The sequence below is a fragment of the Mauremys reevesii genome, linkage group 10 (genome assembly GCF_016161935.1).
Source record: "Mauremys reevesii isolate NIE-2019 linkage group 10, ASM1616193v1, whole genome shotgun sequence".
NCBI lineage: Eukaryota > Metazoa > Chordata > Testudines > Geoemydidae > Mauremys > Mauremys reevesii.
Window position 1 is genome coordinate 29,226,862 of NC_052632.1, and position 14,082 is coordinate 29,240,943.

General features: G+C 44.5%; 1 protein-coding gene across 10 annotated transcripts in view; it reads left to right on the top strand.

Moving 5' to 3' along the window:
• Positions 1-14,082, top strand: part of FAM189A1 (family with sequence similarity 189 member A1) — a 424,039-nt gene that overhangs the window by 391,018 nt on the left and 18,939 nt on the right. For 9 of the 10 annotated variants that reach the window (XM_039491769.1, XM_039491768.1, XM_039491766.1 and 6 more), the window contains 2 exons: positions 9,304-9,379; positions 13,448-14,044. In XM_039491769.1, the coding sequence (XP_039347703.1) occupies positions 9,304-9,379; positions 13,448-14,044 (673 nt within the window). The remainder of the gene's footprint in view (positions 1-9,303; positions 9,380-13,447; positions 14,045-14,082) is intronic. The other variant, XM_039491771.1, reaches the window with a different exon arrangement.

The window sequence follows — 14,082 nt, forward strand, 5'->3', positions numbered from 1 at the left end:
CATAGCTATTTCCTGGATAGGAACAGAAAATGTCAGTGCTAGTAGCAGTGGTTGCTTCTAAATACAATTTGCAGTTGTCATCCATACTGCAACTTGTTGTATTGCCTTGAAAACAGTGCTTTTCGCACTACTTTTCCAGGGGTGATATCTGCTAGGGTAGAATAGAAAGATGAATTATACCAGTAAATGTCTTGTAAGCTTTACTAATTTGTAGGCTGTGCAGAGTTGCGGAAAGCATGGTTTAGCTCAGAGCTTAAATTCTCATATAGTATTTCCCAGAGCCCTGAGGCTAGGAGCTTCAGCCCCATGGGGCGCACAGGAGCTCGGGGCTTTAAAAATATTTACCAGAGCTCTGCTCCGGACAGCTCCAGCTGAATTTAAGCCCTGGTTTAGCTATTCTTTGAATCCAAACTGCTTAGTGACTATCTTTTAATGCAGCCAGTGTTCCTGAGGGTATTCATATTCATGAAATCTATTACCGGGGTGCAGGGTGGATAAGAGAATCTGTGCCAGTACCACCTGCACTCCCTCCCACTGGTGAGCAAGAGCTTTGACCTGACTAAACATTAAGGGATTGTTACTGTTAAAACATGGCTTCCCTTCCCCCAAGCAAACAGAAGGTTAATCAATTCCACTTATTAGTGTAAACTGCATATAAATTACATTTCAGCAATTATTCTGATAAATAGACAGTGAAGGAAATGCAAATTATGAATACGCTGACCAGACAGACTTAAATGGATTTAATTCTAGTAAAATTGAGTCTGAATGTTGAAAAAGTGCTCAATGAGAGAAAATCTGAGAACTCTAAGTGATTTTAACTCTCTCTCTCTCTCTCTCTATATATATATATATCTAGGCTTCCTCAAGTGATTAAAAGCTCTCCATGCATCTTTCCACTTTTTTGGATGCCACTGAGCAGCTGAAACCTCAGGCAGTTAATATTTTTATGTAGAGATTAAAGATATTGCCATCTTTTCTGTAAACAGAGAGGATGCTCAGGGTACTCTGTTGGTATTAAGAGAAGGGATGTTGTAAAACCCATGTGTAAAGTGGAAAAATGCCCTATCTATTCCTCAATTTGATTTCCAGTCTGCCAGCAAAGTACCACCACTGGGAAGGCCAAATATTACATTTAAAGAAAGCTATACCCCAATGTAAAGAGTCTGCACATTACAGCCAGGAGCCCAGAGGTAAAGCTGAGAGGTCTTGTCTTTTCATTTTTCTTACCAATTTTCAGTGAAAGAGCCCTACGTTTCCAAGCACACTATCTTATTCACTCAGCCCCATTTCTTAGGAATGTGCTAAAGGAGCTCTTGGTCCATGTGGTGCTTCTAAGTCTGAGAAAGCAAGTGACTCACTTTGAAGTTGATTTTGTACCCCCAGAATATACCCTAAAGGGTTGAGAAAGAATAATGTAATCTTCACCCTTACCCTGGAGAAAGGGTGTTACCTCCAAATTCTCACTGCATAATCCACTCCCTGAGTAATTCACTCCCTGGAGAAGGTGGTAGTGTCTGTGTTAGCAACAGAGCCACTGCACAGGTGAAAACATTTCACCTTCTTGCCATTACTGAAAAATTCAAATATTCCAGGCTGTGTTCTCAGTATGTTCAGGGCTGGTGCAAGGATGTTTCGTGCCCTAGGTGAAACTTCCACCTTGCACCCCCCCACACACCCCCGCCCTGAGGCGCGCCCCTTTTGCGGCAGCTCCCCCGCCCTGAGGCACCCCCCCACACCCCAGCTCACCCCTGCTCCGCGCACGAGTACCCTGAGCACGCAGTCGCTGCTTCACTTCTCCTGCCTCCCAGGCTTGCGGCGCCTAAGCTGATTGGCACTGCAAGCCTGGGAGGCGGGAGAAGTGAAGCGGCCACGACATGCTCGGGGAGGAGGTGGGGCAGGGGTGAGCTGGGGTGGGGAGTTCCCCTGTGTGCCCTCCCCGCCCACTTGCTGCAGGTGGCCTTCCCTGCGCTCCCCTGCCCCAGCTCCCTCTGCCTAAATGCCGGCGTTGACCGGGGCAGCCGAAGATCCGGCCGCCGCGGTTGCTGCCGAAGAAAATGGCGTCCCCCAAATGCCAGCGCCCTAGGTGACCGCCTAGGTCGCCTAAATGGTTGCACTGGCCCTGAGTATGTTCCATTCAGTCTAAATGCCACAATGTACAAGATACGTCTGGCATTACTGGAGATGAGCATTGGTAGGAAATATCTTATGGCTGATTCAGCAGGCAAGAAGATAGTTAGCTTGATTGAGGCCTGGTCTACACTGGAAAATTAAGTTGGCTTAACTACATCACTCAGGTGTGAAAAGTCCGCACCCCTGAGCATTGTAGATAAGCAAACCTAACCTCCGATGTAGGCAGTGCTAGGTCAGTGGAGGAATTCTTCCATTGAACTAGCTACCACCTCTTGGCGAGGTGGATTAACTACGCTGATTTAAGGGACTCTCCCATCAGCATAGATGGTGTCTACACTGAACAGCTGCGCTGGCAGAGGTGTGCAGCTGTAGCATTTTAAGTGTAGACCAGTGATCCCCAAACTGTCGGGCATGCCCCCCTAGGCAGTCATGGAGGAATATTTGGGAGGCGCAGTGGGGCCCAGGCCAGCCCCCAAGGGGGTCAGGGAGCACCAACCAGCCCTGCTCTGCCCCCAGCTCTGCTCTAGCCCCAGGTCCTGGCCCCACCCTGAGCTGCAGCCCCAGTCTCAGCCCCTGGCTCCCAGCCCAGCTGCAGCTCCAGTCCTGCCCCAGCACGGCTCCACTCCCAGTCCCGGTCCCATTCCTGGCCACATTCCTGCCCCCAGCTGTGGTCCCACCCTCAGCCCCTGGCTCTCAGCCTGGCTGCAACTCCAGCCCCACATCTGGTCCCAGCTCCCAACCACAGCTGGGGCGGGGTGGGGATGCAAGGTAAAAAGTTTGGGGAAACCTGGTGTAGACGTACCCTTACTCATATTCATACAGGGTTTCCAGAATAGGCCCTGTGTTTGTGTTGGTGCTGTCTCCTTTCAGAGAAAGGAATTGAGTGAATGAAAAGTAGGTTTTGGTCAGTGTGACGAAGTGGGGCTTCTTAATGTTTCCTCTGAATACTGTGTGGGTGCCTCAGTTTCCCCTATGCATTTCTTAAGTCACCAGTGTGCATAAATTGCCGACACTTTGTATCCTAGCAACAAATGGCTGGGGCCCTTCATCCTGCAAAGGAATAGCTAAAGGTGAACAAAGAGATCAGGTGACCTCCTGGCCCGGGAAAGAGACAAAGACCAGAAAGGAGGGGCTGGAGGGGGTTTCAGTTTTGGAACTGGCTGGGGACTGGAAGTGAGGGCAGACGTGGGTGTCTGCCTCGCTGGGCCCCAGAATTGACCTGGCTGAGGGGTCCGGTTCTCTGTACCTACAAGCTCTGTTTTAAACCGTGTTCCTGTCATCTAGTAAACCTCTGTTTTACTGGCTGGGTAAGAGTCACATCTGACTGCGAAGTGAAGTGGGGATGCGTGCAGGACCCTCTGGCTTCCCCAGGACCCTGCCTGGGCGTACTCGCTGTGGGAAGTGCACGGAGGGGCAGAGGATGCTGAATGCTCCAAGGAGAGACCCAGGAGGTGAAGCCGTGTGAGCTTCTTGCCCTGAAGACAGTCTGCTCCAAGGGAGAGGAGGCTCCCCAAAGTCCTGACTGGCTCTGTGGGGAGCCTCCTCATTGAGGGGATAATGGAGCCTTTCCCCTCAAGGTCACTGTGGTGTCCCTTGTGCTAAAGAAACGTTAGTTCACAGAAAACATAGAAACTGCTGAGAGCATACAACACCTGGAGCTCCCTGGCTCTTTAGCTTACAGATTGAGGAACAGAACGTGTGCTGCATACTGGTCTGTTAAAATCAAAGTCAAAATCAAGCAGCCACAGAATGTACATTACAGTCACTAGCATGAATCCAGCCAGCTGAGAGTCATTACTAACTGATGACTTTTGATGAGACCTTTGAGTCCTCGTACCAAGTCCACCTGAGCCAGATTCCCACACCCTTTTTATTAGCTGCCTAGCTTACTTTTTTTCCAGCATGGCACCATTTAACGTCAGACATGTGTGTTCTGGAAATCATCACCCCCGGATATATGATGGATATACCCTCTCACGAGAGGATGTTCACCCAGGAAGTGGACTCTCTGCTCCATCTGGGAGCCATAGAGCTGGCAACACCTCAGTACATGGGAACAGGATTTTACTTAAGATATTTCCTCATCCACAAGAAGAAAGGAGGCTGGAGGCTCATACTATATCTGACAGCTGAATGACTTAATCTGCTCTTATGTTTCAGTATTATTGCCCTGGTCTCTCTAATCCCCTCACTAAACAAAGACAACTCTTTTCCAGCTTTCAGTTTGAAGGGTCGCGATGCAATGAAGTTTGAGAATCCCAGTTTACAAGCATAGTTATGGACAATCTATGTGCCATGAAAGCTTACTCTTGGCAAGTCAGTTTCGCTCCCCCATGGGGTCCTGAGATCACTCGCCTGGTAGGAAAACATGAAGTCAGTTCCCTTTGCACACACACCCTGACCCATGAAAAAAACTAATTACAGACTCCTCCCTGTGAGGTTCGGGAGCTATCTGGACCCTTCAGGAATTCAAAATTGAATACAGTGCATGAGGCTTACAAACAATTTCTGTCATATCTCTGCCACCATATCACCCTTTGAGCAGTGCATCTTCCAGGGGTGCAAAATGCTCTGGCAGACCATGTCAGAGGACACTTCTCCAAAGACCACAAATGGGAGCTCAATGACTTGGTGGTATAGAACATCTTTCAACAACAGGAATTCCCATCATGGCATCTCTTTGCATCTAACAAAAACCGGAAATGTCCAGCCTCCTCAAACGGTATGAGGACACAACTCCACATAGGATGCATTTCTAGTACAACATTCAGAACCACTAATTTATGCATTTCCATACATTCCCCTCTTGCCTTGGGTCCAGAGGAAGATCGAACAGGACAAAATGTTGGTGATCCTAGTAGCCCCCATGTAGCCAAGGCAGTTTTAGTTCACTAGCATTCTCCTTGCATCTACATTCAAAAGCTCCTGCCAGACCTGTTAACCCAAGACAGGGGCAAGATCCTCCATTGCAAACCAGTATCTCTTCGTCTAGCAGCTTCATATTTGGATGAAAGAACATGCATGGAGGCTGTACAATCCATCATTAGCAATAGCAGAAAAGACTCCACAAGAAAACACTATACAGCAAAATGGGAGAGGTTCTTGGCATGGTGTCAACATCATCGGCTAGCCCTGGAATATTCAGAGATCCCTAATATTCTGAACTAACTCCTGTCTCTGAAAATGTCACGGTTGCCTCGCCTCCTTGTGAGTACACTTGGCAGTTATTAGCACCTTTTGCCTTTCAGTGGACAACCATGCAATCTTCGCCTATCTGATTACAGTAAGGTTTTCAAAAGGACTTATCAGAACCTTTCCTCCAGTAATGAAACCTACCTAATATGGAACCTTGAGCTAGTCTTATCCACACTAACAAATTCCCCCTTCAAACCTTTAGCTTCCATGTTTCTTTGCTCATCTATCTATGAAAGTTGCCTTTCTGGTTGCAATCATCTCAGCCAGAAGAGAAGATGACCTGGCACCCTTATGGCAGTCCCTCTCTATATGATCATCCGTAAGGATAAGGTCTCCTTGAGGTTACATCCTAAATTCATTCCGAAAGTAATCTTGGAATTCCATCTGACCCAGGTCATTCATTTTACCTGTCTTCCACCAAAATCTCCATGCTACCAGAGAGGATGGGAAGCTCCACTCTTTGGATGTTGGACAAGCCTTGGCCTTTTACCTACTGAGGATGAAACCTTTTAGGAAATGTCCTTAAGTATTTGTCTCTTTTGCCAAATGTATGAGAGGAGAAGCAATCTCCTCTCAGAGATACCTTCACTTTGAGATGTTCCTATAGAGTGGCAGCGTGGGGCTCTGTTCATACCGCTATGAAGCGTTACATCCTGATACAAGCTTCTATAATAGACACATCCTTCAGAAGAACAGTCCTTCGCTCTGCAATACAGCAGAGCTCCTGACACCATCGTCCTCGATGAACACTGATTGTGAGTCACCTCAAATGGAATACGCAGATGGACCCTCACTGGATGTCTGATTATTTAGCTTGTTACTATACAAGGTATTCATGGTAGAGAAGGAACTACAGAGGCAGTTAGTCCATCTCCCACCCCCTCATACCTTTGAGGAGGAGAAGGGTATAGGTGCGCATGAGGAGGAGAAGGGTGTAGGCGCGGACCCAAGGACATTGCTAACGAAAAATCATCCAGTCCCAGGTGCATAGAGCGCATATGCACCTTGAGGAATACATATCTCAAAGAACTCCAGCTACTGTACAAGGTAAGTAACCAGGCTTTTTCACATATAGTGAAGAAAGATTTTTTGAAGATAAAACTTTGTCAGTAAATCATTTCACAACAAGACCCTATTACTTTAAATATTGGCCTGCTCTGCAGTACTGCATCACAGAAGCTGTATCTGCACGGGGAATATTTCTGATACCATTTTTTATGTAGATAGTCACATTCACAAACACTTAGAGCTCTTTTCTTAATGGCTTTAGTGTAGTAATGTTGCATTCAATTTTATAGACAGCCAAATACAAATTAAGCCCTCGGCACCAGAGCTTGCATAGAGGTGATTGATGATTATTTTTAGGCTCTGTCATCTATTGCAATGAATGTCTGCTAGTTAAATGTGGCCATACAGAAGCAGACGTGATGTGGTCTGCTAAAGATGACATAACTTCTCATGCTATACTGACCTCATCTTAGGGTATAGTTTGGTACTCTTGTTTTATTTATAATTACCACGTATTCTTTTCCAATAGCAGGTTCCCAAAGAACTGCTAAAAATCTGATGGGAGGGATTAAAAACAAGGTTAAGGGCCTGGTCTAAAGCCCATTTACTTCAGTAGTGTTTGAATGAGGTTCTTAAAGACTTGTCTAGATTTTTTTAAATTCTTCCCCTTTGGCATGCTCTCTTTGAGCTCTGCTCCCTCTTAGTGATTTTGCAGAGAAATCTCCAACAGGAATCCACATGAAGCTGGAGTTATGAATGTTGTATCTAACCTTAATCAAGTTGATAGCTTTTTAATGCTAACTTTCCTCCCTTAATGAGAAATAAATCAGGCATTTCTCTGTATTTTGTTTTGCAAACTCTCCTCCCCTATACACCCATCTCTATTTTTTTTAAGAAAAAAAATATTTTATCATTCCTTAGGAGGCTTTGTGATTTACAGAAACCCATCAGCTGATTTTTATCATCTATATATAAAGTGAAATTTGTAACTACATTTCAAGGAGAAAAATATATTAAGATGTTTTAAAATGATGGGGAAAAGGCTTTGAAGAACTTTTCAAAACCACAAACTGTGCTGCATCAGTGAATAATTTGGGGTGGGGGGAATCATCCTGGAATTTCCTTCTGGCAGAAGGAACCATTTGTTAATAATAATCCACCCTTGCAAATTGTTGGCAACTGTAATGAGTCTACTTCTATAAATAATAATAATGCCCTACTGTTATAGAGCACCAGCCGTCTACAAGAACCCTATAGCATTTTAGAGATTACTACATTCAATAATTAAATGTAGGTACTTCTGCAAAGTAAACCCCAAAGCTGTTTTGCTCTAGTTGTTCAAGGACCGAAAGTGAATATTATTCATGTTTATTGTGGTAGAGCCTAGGGGCCAACCAAGAACAGGGTCCCATTGTGCTGGGTTCTGTACAAACTCAGAGTATCAGGCAGTGACTGCCCCAAAGAGCTCACAGTCTAAAAAGGCAGATAGAGGGTGGGGGAAAGCAGCATGAACAATGTGATGGCAGAAGATAGCATGATAGTTCCATGATTAGTTAGGGGGGGATAAGGTACATGGAAAGAAAAGTGAAAGGAGTGCCTGCTGAAGGGAAGAAGGGTGAGGCTGACAGGGCAGGGGAAAAGAGGGTATGTGGAGAACGTGTGGCAGGAAGCTGAGGTAAAGAGACTGTGAGGGTGGTAGAAGAGGGTTGGAGCAAGCAGCCAATCAGCAGAGGGCAGAGAAAGTCCAGTCAAAACTGCAGAAAGTTCTCTGTGTGCACTTTGGCTGTTTCTGCACCTGCTTCTACCAGCTGTAGTCTCTGCTGGTTCCACTCTGCACTTTTTCCCCATGGCCACATGGTGGGAATAGAGCAGGGGTGGGCAAACTTTTTGGCCCAAAGGCCACATTGGGGCTGCAAAACTGTATGGAGGGCCGGGTAGGGAAGGCTGTGCCTCCCCAAACAGCCTGGCCCCCGCCCTCTATCCGTCCCCTCCTACTTCCCGCTCTCTGACTGCCCCCCTCAAAACCCCTGACCCATCCAACCCCCCTTGTTCCTTGTCCCCTAACCACCCTCTCCCGGGACCCCCCCGCCCCAACTGCCCCCCGCTAGCCAACCCCCCTGCTCCAGTCCTCTGACTGCCCCGACCACTATCCACACCCCTGCCCCCTGACAGAGCCCCCTGTTCCCCATCCCCTGACTGCCCCGTAGGATCCCCCGCCCCTTATCCAACCCCCCAGCCCCCTTAACATGCCACTCAGAGCAGCATGTCTGGCAGCTGCGCTGCCCGGCCGGATCTAGACACTCTGCCTCTCTGCTCGGCAGGAGCATGTAGCTCCGCTGCTCAGAGGTTTGCCTGCGCGGCTGCGTGGCTGTGGAGGAGGGGCCGGGAGCTCAAGGGCCGGGCAGGATGGTACCACAGGCCGTAGTTTGCCCACCTCTGGAATAGAGTGATATATAGACCACTACAGAAAGACTGTTGGTAATAGGAGCATTGTGGGGTTATGGATCAGTTCACATTGCTCTCCCCATCAGTACTGGGCAGGGAAGCTAATGATCCAACCAGCGGATCAAATTCAGAGATGAATCCTGGTCATGTGCCACCTGAGGCATGTTGCACATACGCTGAGAAGATAGGAGCATTAATTTTAAGCACCGCAGTCATTATGCTTTGTAACGTTAGCCTGAAGCCCTAAATGCCTCTGAACCCAAGATAATTTATTTTATAGTTTCTGGAAAACCCAGCAATTGCTTTAGGCATGTTCATTTGCTCTGCATCTGCTGCTGATCCAAAGACATAGTAAATTACTATGTCTGTGAATACCTTTTGATTTGAATAGCAACTTGTAGGATAGCTTTTTCACAGTACCAGGCATATCCTTTAGATCCATGACAGTATGTTTCAGCCCTGTATGTGTGGGTAATGCTATCTGCAGGCTAACACACTATTTATTATATACTTTCTGTACAGATCACCGGTACAGATCAGCAAGTGACTGAATCCAGTTTGGGTGAGAGAAACACGACAGCCGGCTTTAGCACACAAGGTGATTTTATTGTTTGTTTATTTTGGGAGCATGCAGTTGTCACTAAGGCCATGTTTATCCTATGGGTGCTACAATGTCACAGCTACATTGCTGCAGCTATACTGATATAGGACCTAGCGTGAGAGAAGGAGTTTAATAAACCATCTATGTATGTAAGCCATCTCCCTGAGTGGCAGTAGCTAGGTCGATGGAATTCTTCCCTCGGTCTAGCCATGTCTACACTGGGGGTTAGGTTGGCTTAACTATGTCATTCAGGAGTGTGAATTTTTCACACCCTTGAGCATGTAGCTATGTCAACCTAACTTTTAAGTGTAGACCGGGTGTTAGAGTGGGCTGTTTCCTCTTATTCATACTTTTCTACCTAGAAGAGGAGGGATTTTGTCCCATCTTGGTCATAATAAGAAACACTTTTGTCCCAGTCACTCACTACTTTCCTTCTTCACAAACTGATATTGCTAGAATGGTAAAACAGGCACAGAAGAAAGCCAGTTTTCTTCTCCAAAGCTGTCTCCAAAGCTCTGTGGAGAGCTTACTTTGATGGAAGCTTTCTTGAGGCTTTTAGTTGTCTTTAAAACACCATGCATTCCTGTGGCACTCTATAAATAATATTAATAAGCAATTGTGGTACACTCACATCACTCTTCCCTACTGCTGCTTCAGAAGACCAGGAATGAACCTGAGCTCTTTTTTCTGAAGGCAGATCTCTTGAATGGGGATCCTGAGCAGCAGCAGCACAGGGCCAGCTCATTCTTTTAACCAAGTTGATCAGGACAGCCTTTCTGTAACAAGTCTGATTGACATTGAGAGGTATTCACCTCTAGGTCAATGTCTTAAATTCAGCTCAATGACCAGAACGTGTTACTACCTGATGGCTGTTCAGTGATGTATATGAAATGAGGTGATGGTCCCCAGCAGATAGGTGTCCATATCATAGCCAGCATTAACACCCTGTAGGTATTACCTCTTGGCACCGTTGCTGACAATCTCAGAAGAGAAGCTAAAGTTTTAACAGGTCTGAGGACTGAACTATCTTCTGTTATCTTCCAAAATAGGGTCAGAGTATGCTGACAAATCAGTGTTGGGAATCGGGTACTTCCCACGATGTGTCTGTTTTGTAGATAACTAGAAGGCTTCAGTCTCCAGAGTGGTCAATTCCTCACTTTTCACTAGCACTAAATAGTCTTTAAAAAAAACAAACCCCATTTGACATCTTTGTGCAGTGAAGTGTGATGTTGACAATTCAAGGTGATCAGTTTTTATTATTAAGGAGGGGCTGTTTACAAAGAGTTTTCTTATATACTCATAGCAGATATTTAATTTGTTTTATCAAAACTGAATTTATTGGGTCACTGTGATGAGCAGAATGTGTCTCCTTTCTGCTTTGTATTGAAATAATATGTGATGCTGTAGATGAGTTAAGAATCAGTGATTCAGTCATAAACATTTTGTAGCTCTGTGCATATGTATTTATTATGTAGACATTTTTAAAATGCATACTCTTTCTTTGACATGATGGGGGATGTAAAAGTATATGTGCATCTTTTAAAAATGTAACTCTGTTACATTTTTATTAAATGTTGGTATTACTAACATGACAGAATACATACAGTGAATATAAATCCAACATTTTCATGTATATTCTCATTTCAAAAGAGTTTCTGCCTCCAACCACAGGAATGTATTCCTTTACATACTGAGAAAGAGACAAGGTGGGTGAGGTGATATCTTTTATTGGACCAGCTGCTGTTGGTGAGAGAGAGAAGCTTTTGAGCTTACACAGAGCTCTCCTTCAGGAACTCTGTGTCAGCTTGAAAACTGTTCTCTCTCACCAAGAGAAGCTGGTCACATAAAAGATATTACCTTACCCACCTTGTCTCTCTAACATCCTGTGACCAACACAGCTACAACACTGCATACATTTTGCTTAAGTATATTATGCATTAACATGCTATGTCTGTGTCTACACTAGGTTCTCCCAATGCCCACCCTTACAAAAATGTCCCGAAATAACCTTGCCACTGTTGAGTGCCACGGTAAAGCACTCATTGTGCAGCTAGACCTGCTCTGAGCAGGGTTAAATGATAATGGTAGTCAAGATGATGTTGACCAGCCTCTACTACAGCTTCCTCTGTTGGTACCACTAGGGGAACTGCAGCAGTGGAGTGTAGCAATCATGAGAAAGTGTAAATAAGGCACTTAAGTCAGGCTAACCAATGGGTCCAAACAGCTCCAGCCAGGATACAAAGAGAGTGGGAGCGTCTGTTTGGAAGGTTTATACTATCTGATTGTTTCTGAGTATCAATAAAACCAAATCCTGGAAAAGAGGTTCCATGGTGAGTTTGGACACTACTTGAAGGTCTGTGCTTTGAGGATGAGATACAGATTTAACCCATTCATGCATCTGTCTTAATATTCTAAAGATTTCAAATCATGACTTAATGTGATATGTTACAAAGATTCATCTTAACTACCCAAGTAAGAAGCTTTTGGGACATTCTGGTATATTTAACAAACATGCTATTTAAAAATGTCTAAATAAGTATTTACATCACCAAACTTAAGTTTCAGTGTACCTAATACACTTTGAGCAGTAAATAATATGCATTTTAACATGTCTAAATAGATATTTACATAATTGACTAATGTGTCCTTTGGCAAACTTAAGTTGTCTAGGAAATGTGAGTTTATTTCCCACATGCCCTGAGGAAAATACTAGGTCTCACTTAGCAATTTTGAGTGGGGATGAAAAGTCCTTCATAAAATCAAGCCTTTTGGATATTTGATGACATATGAAGTAATGGCTCCTTCTCCATATCTTTGGAGTGCCTAAGCCCCCAAAATACCACAGCTCCCTTTTGAAGTTTACAATATTTTCTGCAGGCCAGGAATACAGCACTAAGAGGCTTTCTTTCATTTCAGCATTTCCATTGCTTCCTGCTAGCCAGACCCCAGGTGCAGAGGCACTTTACCAAACATTTGTAAACCTGCTAACAGATCCTATTGTCCCATCCCTCAACACAAATATGAGAACCTGTTTACCTTACCAACATTGCTGGCAACAGCTATTACATGAAAGGGGGCATCCGAGATTGCTGAGCTGAATGGAACAATTTATTTTAAGTGATGTATATTCTGTATATAATTGGGGATGACACCTGGTAACTCCTCATCAGTTCTAGTCCACTATAGAAAAGTAATTGGTTGTATTCTGAAGTTGGGCAAAAAAGAATGTATAGGCCAGGATGTAGGCGTGGTTCTTTATTCTCTTGAAAATCATTTCTGGCAACAAAGAGGAGGAAAAATACAGCTTTACGTAACACACACACATTTTCGTTTATATATAAATGTGTGAGTATCTTGGAAGAAGAGATAAAAATCTCAGCTTCTAATACAAAGGGCTTCCACAGTGATGTATATCTGAGAGAATGTTGAGCTTTCATCTGCCACGTAGAGACAAAGAAATCTCTGATACACTATACATTTTGTATGCTAAAGAGATGGTACAAGGGTGGATTCTTTTTCGAATCTTTGATGTGTATTTGAGACACATGTGATGCCTGGTTACAAGGTGTTAGATACAAAACTAGCATTGATAATACTGGTAGGTATAAAACTTTGATAAATGCCTTGGTTACTGAGTATCTGTGTAAAGTGTTATTGTTCCTACCACACACAATCCTTTCAGCATTAAAAGAAATGTTTATCAAATAAACCAAAGGCAGGACTTCACCCCACTCTAACTGCAGTGGGAGAATATACTTTGGTATGAGCTTTATCAATGAAAGAAAATAGATGAGAATAGCTCAAAGCATTTTGCTTAAAAGAGACTAAAAACAGGAGGATGACTTCAGTCTTTACTATCCTGGCACTTTGTCATTTAAAATATTTTAATATATTGGTTTAAATCCATGAGTTGAACCATTAGATCATCATCTCTTTAGGACAAGGACTTTCTTCATGTTTTGTCTTGTACAGCACTGGCACATAGCTGGCTTAAAAACAGAATGAATACTAATAATGATATAGACGACTGCAATATGATAATACTCCAAATGCCTTGTTTTTCAGTGTCTGTTGACAGTACCTCTCTTATGGTCTCTGAGGTTGCTGATATCCCAGATCATAGCTACTCTTCAGAGGATCTTTATTCTCTGGAAGTTCAGGGGTCTCTTCGTTCCACAGACTTTTCTCCATACAGTACAACCCACAAAGGCGCCACAAACAGGAGCTGCACCAGTTTGAATCACAGCATTCACTCTGGGTTTCACAGGACTAACTCACAATGTTCTCCTGATGAGGATGGCAGTTCCCGCAACAGAGCCTCTATGGACAGGTCTCAAGGCCAGGAATATGAGAACTATGTTCATGGCAGAGCCTCAGACTGCTCCTCGGAGAATTTCAGCCCATCAGAAAGAGAACCCCAGAGCTCTGTTAGAGAAAACAAAACCACACCACCCTTGAAACAAATGAAAATATGTTGTGGGGTCTTTAACCAGCCTGCTGCTGTACACACTCAGCCCTCTCCCTGTTCTGTGCCTGCAAGTACTTCATCACACTATGGCTGCCCCGAGAGAACTGCCCAGCAGCATTGCATTAGAAAATACGGCATTCCAAACATAGTCCGATCTACTAGTGACCCTGTATCATGTTCCTCCAGCACGGAAGGTAAGTGTGGGCCACTAAGGCAATGTACTATGGAACAA